We start from the raw sequence: 12,433 nt of genomic DNA on the forward strand, positions 1-12,433 counted from the left end.
TACTAAAACTGATCTCACAGCAGAGCAGCTGCGAGGCCAGGCCGAAACCGGAGCCCTGAGTCCAAGGACAAAGCATGCGTAGGGGAAGCCAAACGCCTTCCCTCCTCCCTACCTTCATCACGTTTCCTCTTCTCACCATTGGAGCGAGGAATCCCCAGGATCCCATTGATGGAGTAGGAGCCCACTGGGTCATTGGAGGCGCTGGAAACGGGAGGGGAGGCCGTGCTGGGAACTGGACGAGAGCAAGGACATGCCATCAGGGTAGCAGTTGTGGTCGTAGGCCAAAGCCCCGGGGCTGGGGGCACACAGAAGCAGAGGACACAGGTGGGATGAGGAGTCCACATGCCCCCTGTTCCTCTGAGGCTACAGGGTCCCTGGTGGTACATACAGCTCAGGCTACTACCCACTTCTGCCAGCCCTGGGTAGGTGGTAACTGGTCAACCCCAGGCCTACTCTGCTGGTCCGTGGGTCTCACTGGGGTCCTTGAACTCTCTCTTCTGCAGACGGATGGAGTTACAGGCCCAGGCAACCCCAAAGCTGAACCAATCCAGGAAGCACCTTGGCACAACTCATCCAGTCCCTGGGGCTGGGCAAACCTCTCCACCCCAGCTGCAGCTCGGCCTCCTGGGTCAGGTCTTTGCCAAGCCTGCTTTAGTGTGTGTGGTTCTCTAAGGTCTGCGCCTATTCTTCAAGAACCCCAGGCCCGGCCCCATGCTGGGAACTCCTGGGAGTTCTCTCTCCTGCTTGCTCCTGGCCTTGTGATCACTTGAGAAGTACCTAAGTTCCCCCTCCTGGTGCAGACCGGTGAACCCATTCACTTGGTGACAATTAACTCAGGTTTAGCCTGGCCCAGCACTCCCTCCCAACACAGGCCTGGGACACAGCTGCACCTGTCAACCCCAGGAAGGCTAAAGCCAACCCTTTCCTCTTCCTGCCAGTCAAGAGAGAAGGGGACAGCTGCCATTAAGGGCATCAAGAAAATCTTATCTGCACCACAGCTCTTCAAACTCCAGGCCTCATCTATGGCTACGGCAGCAGCCAGGTACCCTTGGGCCAAAAGGAAGACAGTCTGTGTGTACGCTGCGGGGTAGGGGGGTGTTAGCAGGTGTTCTGCTAGGCCTAGGCTGTGTGATGACAGTCCATGAGCATGGGTCAAGAAATAAGGTGGAGAGAGAGAGAGAGAGAGAGAGAGAGAGAGAGAGAACTCAGAGAAAAGAGGCTGGGAGAAGGGAGGGAGAAAGAGGAACTCATCAGAGGCACCAAGGAGAGGAAAACAGAACAAGGGAAAGGCAGAGAGGGAGAGAAGAGAGGATGGTTTCAAAAGTTTAAAAAATGAGTATGAAGTAAGAAGGTAGAGATGGAAGAAAGAGGGACAGGTAGGGAGAAAGAGGCAGACCAGAGAAAACGAGAAGATGGGGATGGGAAGAAGAAACGCCAAAGGCAGAGTACGGATTGAGAGAGAGAGTGAGACAAGGACAGAGACTGCCCGGGCAGAGCAGAGGCTAGGCGACGTGGCTGGGAGGCAGAGCACAACCCCGGTGAACTGCTCCCAGGTAGGGAGACCACGAGCCCCTGGACGGAAGGGAACCGCAGAGGCCCCAGACCCCAGGCAGGTGGGCAGTTCCTCGCGGTGGAGCTGCATCTCCTGGCTGCCCTAGGTGGGGCCGTGTTCCCCTCCCCTGAGCCCTCTTACCGATGGTGTGGCCGGGGGCAGTCACGCCCGTCCCAGTCCCGTCTGGCGTTGGGTGGAAAGGCTGCTGCACTTTGGTCCGGATGATCCTGCAACAGCATCACATGTGTGTCACCCACACAGGCCGGCTCTTGCCCCTGCACAGTCCAGCCCTGCTCTGCGGACAGGCTCTCTCCCAAGCTCCTCGGCTCCTTCCCCTTCCCTCTGTTGCCTGAACTCCTGCTCTAATTGCAGGCGCCAGGTTTCCCCCTTGCTGGGCATGCAGCCTGTCTCGTGCAGCTGTGGGAGGAGGCAGTGTGCACGCTGTCCTGCCCCGTGCACCGCCACCAGCAGACTTGGAGCTCGGTTTCAGAAGGATCGGGCAGCAGACTGAGTGGAGTGTGGCACCCTTCTTCCTTCCAGGCTTCCTGTCCACCTGTGGTCCAGCTTTCCCCCCTCAACCACATATCTGTCTCCTGCTGGCACCTGCACCCCCTGGGTTTGGGGATCGTTTTGGAGCTTGCGTTCCTATGGGGACTGCAGCACAGGCCTCCAAGGTTGAGCGGAGGAGGATGGGCCTTCCCCACATCTCAAGCTAAGGACAAACACACAGGGAAAGGCTGGGTCATAGGTGACCCTTTGGTTCCAGGATTTCAACACAGCACACAGTACCTCTGCCAGATATCAATCTTGAACAACCTCACCCTGAGCCTGCATACTGCTCGCAGCTCAGAACCCTGGTCCCATAGGCTGGCCCAAGGGCCTCTTCTCTGAGGGTGTTGCCGGGATCTAAGATTCTGTAGCAATCTGGGTGGAATGTGGGTGCTCACCTCCCTGTCCACCCCAGGGGCAGGGCCCAAATCAGACACGCCAGGGCTGGGATGGGCCTGCCCTTCAGCGGGCCAGGTCTCAACAAGGCAAAAGACGAAGTCCGAAGCCAACATGGAGGCAGGCTCCCCTCGGCCTTCTGGTCAAATCAGGGGCCCTAGGAAGCACCTTCTCCGGCAGCATGGCGCCTCCCCACAGAGAGCTGTGAGAGCCGCGGTCGCTTCAGCCAGCCAGCAGTCACCAGCCCTGAGCAACTCGGCTGTAGCCAGCTTTTCCCGAGCATTTGCAGCCACGTCCCTCACAGGGGTGGACGTGAAGTCGGGGAGGGAAGCCCTGCACCCTAAGAAAGCCAAGCAACCCCAGGGCATCAGGCAGGCAGTGCCAGGAGATGCAGAGGAGGAACCGCCCCCTTGCCGGTAGGGGACTTGGGGAAGAGGAGGTGGAAGCTGATGTTGGTCAGCGAAGCAGAGAGGGCAGAAATCAGAGGCCCAGGTGCAGTGGAAATGGCACTGCCTGGGTTTGACAACCAGGAGGAGTCCACATGGCCCTCAGCACTCCAGGCCCCCATCAAGGGTTGGACGACAGGATCTCTGGGGTTTCTTTCCCCAGCGTAAGAAAATACTAACACAACACAAATCTAAGATGAACAAGGAAGGGGAAGGGAAGGCATTACAGAAGCAGGTGCAGGAGAAACAGGAAGCAAAGCGTGGAAGAAGCCAGGTAAGCAGGGTGTTTGGGGGTTAACGCCTGAACCAGTCAGCCGGGAGCAGCAGGGCTGGGTAAGGAAGGAAGGAGAAATAAGGCTGAAAACGTGGATGTGATAATGATAATAGCTATTTTCCACTTACTGAGCATTTATTAAGTACTGATATTACATACAGTTTATATGACTTATATACACTCTGTTAATTCTCACAATAACCTCCAATGTAGACACCATCAGCCTCATTTTGCAAATTGAAAACCAAAGCAGTCCACTTAGGAGCCCACTGCCAGGGAGGGCAGAGTCGGAACTCAGACCTCACAATCGATGCCTGCGGTAGCTTGTCAGCCTTCCCCCAGTGTGGAGGACCAGGCTGACAAGGGGTCAGCATGGGCAATTTCTAACCTAGAAGGTAGGCAGACAAATAGGTCTCAAGGGATGGAAGCTGTCCCAGGAATGAGAGGAGAGCATGTGTAAGACACCGCGGAGGCCGAACGGCCACGGTCTGGCAATGAACTAGAGTCAAGCACGGCTCTAAAGCCCCGGTTCTGGGTAACAGGAAGCCTGGTGGTTCATGCTGCAGAATAGGGATGCAGGGGTCAGGTTGTGGTGTAGCGGGTTAAGCTGCTTCCTGCAACGCTGTCATACCATTTGTGCCCATTCGTGTCCTGGCTGCTCCACTTCCAAGCCAGCTCCCTGCTAATACTTCTGGGAAAGCAGCAGAAAATGGCCCAAATGCTTGGGTCCTGCACCCACATGGGAGACCCAGAGGAAGCTCTTGGCTTCAGCCTGGCCCAGCCCAACCACTGCAGCCATCTGGGGAGTGAACCAGCCAATGAAAGCTCACTCTCTCTCACTCTCTCTCTCTCTCTGACTCTTCCTCTCTCATTCTATAGCTTTGCCTTTGAAATAAATAAATCCTTAAAAAGAAAAGAACAGGGATGCAGGGGGTGACTGGTTTGGGGGAGGTGAGATGGTGACACAGGTGGTGGACATGCAGCCTTGGAGGTGGCAGGGGAGTGCCTAGGTTGACATGCCCAGACATCCGCTGGCCTGAAAAAGATTTAGAATGACGAAGAAAGGAGTGTTGGAAGGAGTGGCTGTGGGCAGAACCTCCACAGGGCCATTACACCTAAGTCGACGGGGAAAAACGTTTCAAGAACACCCTTCGTGGTGCCCACGGCAACATAGAGACTGAGGGGAACTGGGAATAAAAGGGACTGGGAGATTCTGGCCTTGGGGACAGGCGTCTCAGCAAAGCAACTGGAGCAGGGACCAGACGGCACGAGGTTAGTGCGTGAACAGGGAGGAAACAGGCAGCAGAAGCAGACCACAGCCTTCAGAAGTCTGTAGAAGAGGGAAGGAGAGCAAAGTCCGGAAGTCAGAGGGTGGAGCCCACAGCAGGTGGGAGGAAAGCTTTTGGGGTAAGAGAGACCCGGGAAGTTGTTAGGCCGAGGAGAAGCCAGCGAGGAGGGAGAGGCTTCAGGTTCCTGAAAGACTGGACGATGAGCGCTGGGCAGAGCAAGGAGATGGCGGGGCCAAGGGGATCCGCTGGGATGGCCTGTTGCCAGGTGGCCAGGAGCTTTGCGAAGGAGTTTTCCTCTCTCAGTAAAGCAAAAGGTAAGGCACGTCCCATGAGATGGAAGGAAGGTTTGCAGCAAGACTGCCTGACACGGGCTGGTCAATAGCTGAGGACAGTATAGACGCATCTACGAGAGAAGTCTAGAAGGCCACTGAGCAGCTCAGAACAGCTGCTCCCAATTCACTGCCACGAAAGTTTCACTGGGCCCACAGTGGCTCCGGCTTGAAGGCTGCTAGGCTGGGGCCTAAGGGAGCCCCACGGCTGGGGCTGGGTGAGACAGATAACCAGAGTTTCCGTCTTCCTTACCAGAGCCTCTGACCCCTGGGGCACTGGTGTGGATTTAGCAGGGGCGCAAGTGATGGGAAATCACTACGCCCTGACAGCGCTTGGTGGTGCATGGGAGAGCAGCTGGGCAGGGCGCCTGCTGCCAGTTCCTAGTGCTCTTGGTGTCCGTCCACGACCCGAGGCAGTGGGCATTTGCCAGTCCCCGGAGCCGATTGAGGGGGATTTAAGAATTGAGAACATGGAAAGCTGATGTCATCCAGTGCCCACCTGCACCTCGTAAATTCAACAATTCAAGGGACTAGCACATGGGATCCAACAATGACACAAAGCGGTTGTTTAGGGGGACACCTGATACTCTACCCCCAGGCCCCCCACCCCATCCAGGGCTTTTTCATCCTCAGCTCCACTAGACAGCCAGGCACCGCTGCGTCCCCCATGGCCCAGGCAGGTTTGACCTGGAAGTCAAGCCCCAGACATAGATCCATGAAGGGGGCCACTGGGACGCTGGCGGCTGCATCTCCACTCCCAGAGACCACCCTGCAATGCTCCCCACCCTCCCTTCTCTCCCGACTTTCCTCGCAGGCTGCTGGCTCCTCCACTACCTCAGGTGAGAGGCACTAGGACTCCCGGGCACTCAGAGGCTCCCACACTCACAGGTGCAGCAAAGGGCATATGGGTTTGGGCTCTAGGCTCAGTCTGCATGAGTCTGAATCCCTGCTCCACTCCTCATTGCCTGGGAAACTCTGGGCAGGTTCTTATTCCTTCCTGTCTAAAGTAAGATCACGCTACTCCGCTCTTCCAGCACTGTAGTGAGAAGTAAGTGGGGAATCACTTACTTCGTGTGCTTCGTGTGCTGGCTGGCTCAGCAAACGTTGGCTACAAGAACCATGATGACCAGTACTATTACTCTTACGGGTGACCCCTAGGTCTGGCTGCTTTCAATTTGGAGCCTGGGCCAGATGTAGGCGGGAGGCTTCCCCATCCCATAGGCCCCAGCCTGGTCCATGCAGGTGCCATGGAGACCCTGGGGGAGGGCACCGAGAAGACAGGCAACAGTCTGACCCAAAAAGAGGTGGCGTCAGGAGGACTCAGGGAGACAGACTGGGGCTGGATCGGGCCCTGCCTGGGGCCCTGGGAAGGAAGTGCAGAGGACCAGACTGATGCCAGGGGGCTGTGGCAGAGCTTGCGACAAAGGCTGACAAGGGAGGTGGTAAGGTCACTTCTTCTTTGGTTAAACTCCCAGGAGGAGTTCACCTCCTTCAACTTAGAGATCCAAACAGTTTTGGGGGCTTGAGTTAGGAGGAAAGTGGTGCACAAGTCTCCTATCACACTGGTAAACTCGGGAAGAAGGACAGGCGCTCTCTACCTTCTCGGAAAGCACCAGAAGATCCTTACCCCTCTCCGTCTCCCTCTTCCTCCTCCTCCGCCTCTGCTCTGTCCTTCCTCCCTGTTTCTTCTCTGTCTCTCTCCCTCTCTTTCTCCGCCCCTCTTTCCATCTCCCCGTCTGTCTGTCTGTCTGTCTCCTTGCACCCTGAAGTCCCACTGTGGCTACGTGAGTTTATTGATTCCTGGGCACTGGGGGAAAGCGGGAGGCAGGGCTGGGGTGCAGGCTCAGGGATGGAAATAGAAGGCTATAAATTATTTGTGACAGGAAAGCAATAGTGGCAGAGTGCTGAGCACAAGTCCTGTGTCACTATTAGATTCCTTTTAGCCTGATGACACTGTAAAAAAGGTTAAGTGTCTGCTGGAATCGTACACCTGGGGGGCCGGGGCAGCCTGGGAGCAGAACAAGCCACTGAGAGCAGGTATATCAATTCTCCAGGCCAATAATATTCCTCTCATTGATCGCCACGCAAAGTTCAAAAATCTCATTACAGCCAGGCAGACCGGGAACTTTTTACAAATCAATAGAATGATATAATGTATGTATACTTAGTACAAATGTATCTATTCATCTATCCATCCATCCACGGTCTGCCTCAGGGTTTCCAAGTTAACCTACCCATCATATTATGTTACCTTATGTATGATTATATTATATGATAATAAATGGTGTGCAAAAACTCCCCCTCAGGTGGAGACAAGAAGAGGGCCTATTAGCATCGAGGTGACCTCAGACAGCTCACCTTGAAGAGAGCGAGGGGGCAGCATTTCCAGGACGAGGCTGGCCAGGACTCCAGGAGCAAGGCTTCCTCAGCAAAGGCTCCTGTCACAGGACCACTGTCTCTGAGCACCTGCTCTGTGCTAAGCATTGCTCTACATGCTCTGGACAAACCGTTCTCTTACCCTTTCCAGCACCCTACTCTGCAGTCAGTGCACACCGTTATTAGCCCAGGGTCGCCCGGTTAATAAAGGCAAATCTGAGATGTGGGGTTCAAGAACAACGGCCCCAGCGGCTGTATCCTTAATCGCCAAGAGCACTGCTTCCAGGGAAGGGACACTAAAAACTCCAAACTTCAAACTCCTGGGTTCTAGGTGCAGTCCCTGTTCCTCACAAGCAGATGGGAGTGATTCACCTGCTGGCACCGAGGATGGGCGGGACCCCCTGAAGCCCTGTCCCACCGCCTACAGCAGACCACCTTCTCAACTCTGGAATTCCTTCTAAGAGTGGCAGGCAGGCCCCAAGCCTGGTCACATCACTGGTTTTCTCAAAGGGTCTCAGGCTCAAGATGTCAGATACCCACATCCATGTGTCAGATACATGTACAAATCAGCTTAACTCATTAGGTCCCAAGCTCTTCAATTCTGCAAATATTTCAACAACATAATATTCACTTTACAGTTAGCGTATGTGGTATATTTATTGCCTAATTTGAGCCTTTATAGGTGTATTATGAATAGGACAATGGGACATGATGGGTTAAGTTGTCCTGGGGAAGACTGCTCGCTTCAGAGTCTTTGAAGAAAATATTTAAATTCTGGTATGGGGAAAGTCTGTCCTGATTTGGTAAATCAAAGGGACCAAAGAGTAGCTTGCTTCAGACGAGCAGGTCCCATTGGCCAGGCAATGGTGGGTGGAGCCTTTGCCAGCGTCTTCAGGCTATCTCCATATTTATTATAAGCTGGTTCATGCTAGTGAACAAAATTACTCTTGCTTCAAAAAATATTTTGCCCAACTACTACAGGTAATTGCTGCAACTCAAGTCTCAGAGCTGCCAGTATCCCAGACTCTGCCCCGAGGCAAGTCAGCATCGCAAACAGCTGGAGAGCTTGGGTGAGCTATCACAGATCGCCCCGGAAACCTTCACCCCCTCCTGCGAAGGGTCCCTGCTCTGAGAACTCCAAGTGCTGGGATCTCCCTGTTGTACAGGCCAGCAGCTGAAAACCTCCCCCCACCCCCACTCTGGCCCCATCCCAGGAGCTCAAAGTTAGGCTGCGTACACCTACGCGCGGCCTGAGGCTCGCGCTGTTCCGCAGTTGGTGCAGAGCTTCTTGGTGTTCACCCAGGCTCACACGCATGCCCTGAGGGATCCAGGCCTGCACGTCCGGCAGGCTTCTGTGTATGAGAATGGCTCCTGGCAGGAGGCTCAGGCCATCCCGCAGAGCTGGGGGCAGGCCTGCCCATCCTGGCTGCAGCAGGACAGAGCTACACCACCCAGGTCCCATGTGACCAGGGTTCTTCGCGAACGAGTCAGGAGTATCCACCTCCGGTGTTGCCTCTCGAGCCCTGCCAGAAAGCTTGCAGAAGGATTTCCTCCCAGGGGCGCAGGCCAAGGCAAACCCCGGCTCCTGCTTCAGAGCCCCTGGACTGGGATTTGTGAACTCAGACACTTGAGAGCTGCACCGAACCAGGGAGGGAGCAAAGCCCCTGTTGGCTGTACCGGGAGCCTTGGGAGAGCTGGGCGGGAGTCAGAGACTAAGCCAGCTCCTGGCTCACGCGCTGTCAGTCCCACTGCTCTGCATCTGGCTATCCTGACTCCAGTCAGCATCGTCACCAACATTCCTCTGGGGAAACTAAGCTACAGGTTTAACACCAAAATCATTACAAGATGGCTGTGGGTGCCCTCCAGGAGGATAAACTCCCAGTGGGTATCTTAGATACCATGCATATTTTCTGCATCAACTTAACCTTCTAGTGCTGGCATTGACGCCGATAATCCTTCTACCACGTGTCCCTGGGAGCCCAGGCCAGAGACAATTTGCCAGGCTAGATGGGCCATGGGGCTGGCCCAAGGGGGCAATAGTGATGGTTTATATGATGAATAGTAAGCATATGGATTGATTTAACTTCAAGATATGCTTAGGCTTAAAAATTAAGGGGCAATGTGTTTAACTAACCATTTGGAAACCAGTCTGTGGTGCATGCCAAGGCCAGAGCGTGACCAGACTCGCTCGTCTCGCTGCTGGCCTGCCCTCATCTGTCAGGGCCTCCGGCTAGGGCCGTCCACCCCACCCCAGGCCTGCTCCAGCGACTCCGGGGCTGCTGGGTGTGATGGGGACTGCAGTGCTCGTGCTACGGATTCATTGCTGGGACCAAAGCCAGACAGCAGGAAGCCTGGAGGACAGACCTCTCACACCTCTGTGAGTGACCTCCTGGCCTTCCTGCCTCTGGCCCTGCCCACCTCTCCAGCACTCAAAAATAAATAAATAAAATAAAAATCCAGCCTTCTGTCTCCTGAAAGAATGCTGTGTGGAGGTACAAACATGGGCCACAGCGGTTAAGTAGTTCTCAGAACACCTGCATCCCATATCTGAGTGCTTGCATTTTAGTCCCAGTTCTGCTTCCAATCCAGCTTCCTGCTAGCACACCCTCTGGGAGACAACAGGTGATGGCTCAAGTGCTTAGGCTCCTGCCATGCATGTGGTAGACCAGATGGAGTTCTGGGCTCTTGGCTTTGGCCTGGCCCAGGCCTGGCTGTTGTGGGCATTTGGGGAGCAAACCAGTGGATGGAAGCTCTCTTTCTCTGTCTCTTTCATTTTTTAAAAAATGACTTATTTATTTTATTTTTTGAAAGGTGGAGTTACAGAGAGAGAGGAAGAGACAAAAAGAGAGAGAGTGAGAGAGCTTTCATCCACTGCTTCACTCCCCAAATGGCCTCTATGGCCAGGACTGAGCCAGGCCAAAGCCAGGAGTTTCCTCTGGGAGCCATCCTCCACTGCTTTCCAGGCACATCAGCACAGAACAGGATCATAAGTGGAGCAGCCAGGACATGAACCGGTGCCCATACAGGGTACTGGAATTGCAGGCGGTGGCTTAACCCGCTGTGCTACAACACCAGCCCCTCTCTCTGCCTTTCAAATAGTAAGTATGTAAGTATGTAAGTTATCGTTGGACTCAAGCATTCAGAGCAGCTGTTGGGATCACTCTGATGGGCTTTCCTCCTGGGATGAAGTCCTCACTCTTCAAAAAGAAATGCCATGTGGATAAACCTGCAAGTGCTTCCCCTTAACTACAGGGGAAATTCAAGATGCCCCAGCCTGGCTTTCAGCATCTCCCTGAGTCTGGAGCTCCCCTGGCTTTCCAGTGTGGTCCGCCCTGGGGCCGCTCCGCTCGGGGTTGAGTGCAGAGCTGAGAGCCTGCTTTCTGCTCACTTGGTTCACGCCAGGTCTCCCCTGGGCTCCGGGCTCCGCAAGGGCGGACACCAAGTCTATTTGTTCCACCACTGGCTTCAGCTCCTAGCAACAGTGCCTGGCATAATGTAAATGCATCCAACCATTTGCTGAGTAACAAATGAATATTATTATTTTAATCATAACAATAACAGAACCTTAGGAGACAGAGTGGGTGACCATGTACTAGGCACTATGCTAAGAACTTTCTGTGGATTCCTTAATTCTCAAAACAGCTAGTGAAGATTATTATCCCTGTTCTACAGATTATTAAGATTATTATCCCTGTTCTCGTAGCTGAGGCTCTGAGAGGTCAGGCAACTCGCCGAGGATCACACAGCTGCTATGTAACAGAACCGGAATATAAAACGCAAACGTCTCACTCCATAGCCTACGCTACTAACCGCTGGGTAGAGGAGTCTTGCACATCTGGAGCAGACGATAGGAGCCAGGGCTGCCTAGACAGCTGCATAGAGTAGCAGTACAAATAACAATGGTATAGTTTTTATAAATATAAATCGTGTAACTAATATAAATACAAAATAGTAAATAGTGAAATGATAGCTTTAGTAATACAAATAACATCATTTCTTTCTGTTCACTGTAAGGCAGGCGTTGTAGCAGATGTGTCTTCTCATCCGTCCTGCATACACAGCTCTACCAACAGGCACGCTGTCTACCTCACCTAGGAGACCAGAGCAGGATAAGCAGTTTGCCCAAGGTCAGAAGCACGACAGCACTCAAGCCAGACTTTGCAGCCAGATCTGTGACTCCAGTGACTACAGGCTGACCTCTTCTGGAAATTTCTATATTAATATTTCTTTATGTTTAACTATTTGGGCATGGACACATTTTCTCCTTCAGACAACTGAACAAATGCCTATGTGAAGAACAGAAATTGCACGCGGCAATGATTCCAAACCTGCTTCCTGCTCTCGTGGGTGTGCCACAGATACACGTGGTAAGCCTCACACACTTGTGTTACAAACAAACCACATTTTTAGGCTGGCACCACGGCTCACTAGGCTAATCCTCTGCTTGTGGTGCCGGCACCCAGGGTTCTAGTCCCGGTCGGGGCGCCAGTTCTGTCCCGGTTGCCCCCTTCCAGTCCAGCTCTCTGCTGTGGCCCGGGAAGGCAGTGGAGGTTGGCCCAAGTGCTTGGGCCCTGCACCTGCATGGAAGACCAGGAGAAGCACCTGGCTCCTAGCTTCGGATCGATGCAGCGTGCTGGCTGCTACGTACCAGCTGTAGCAGCCACTTGGGGGGTGAACCAACTGAAAAAGGAAGACCTTTCTCTCTGTCTCTCTCTCTCTCACTGTCTAACTCTGCCTGTCCAAAAAAAAAAAAAAAAAAATTTAAGTGGCTGGAATGTCAGTGTATTTTATTCGCACTGGTAGGTTTTGGGGTAGATTTTACAAATCCTCCCTCCCTCCCTAGCTATCCAGCCAACCATGTGTCTTCCAAATCACGTACATGACCGCGTGAGGATACCGCGTATGGATGTGTCTCTCGTTTCTACATTTTTAGAAGTCACTTCTGTGATTAGTGTATCTTTATATTCATGCCTGCTGTAATATATTGATCTAGATTTATAACAGCAGATAGATTTATCAAAATCTGCTTCATGACTGTCTGCCAGGTTGGGCCTGTTTCTGTCAAACATCAGCCACACGGAGTCCACACCCATCTCTGCTGCCTGCCTAGGGCACTTGAGAGTCTCGCCTCACAGCTGTGCTTTCACACTGGTCTGTGCACCCGGCACTGATGTGCATAGACGTGCGTTTGTGTACCTGTGCATCTCTCTGTCTAAGGCTAG

General features: G+C 53.6%; 1 protein-coding gene across 8 annotated transcripts in view; it reads right to left on the reverse strand.

The window, feature by feature from the left end:
• The window catches only part of PAX2 (paired box 2), a 91,693-nt gene that overhangs the window by 45,888 nt on the left and 33,372 nt on the right, over nucleotides 1–12,433 (reverse strand). For all 8 annotated transcript variants that reach the window (XM_070057376.1, XM_070057378.1, XM_002718656.5 and 5 more), the window contains exons 5-6: nucleotides 1,694–1,779; nucleotides 113–232 (exon numbers count right to left, since the gene is read on the reverse strand). In XM_070057376.1, the coding sequence (XP_069913477.1) occupies nucleotides 113–232; nucleotides 1,694–1,779 (206 nt within the window). The remainder of the gene's footprint in view (nucleotides 1–112; nucleotides 233–1,693; nucleotides 1,780–12,433) is intronic.

Source organism: Oryctolagus cuniculus, chromosome 15, assembly GCF_964237555.1.
Source record: "Oryctolagus cuniculus chromosome 15, mOryCun1.1, whole genome shotgun sequence".
NCBI lineage: Eukaryota > Metazoa > Chordata > Mammalia > Lagomorpha > Leporidae > Oryctolagus > Oryctolagus cuniculus.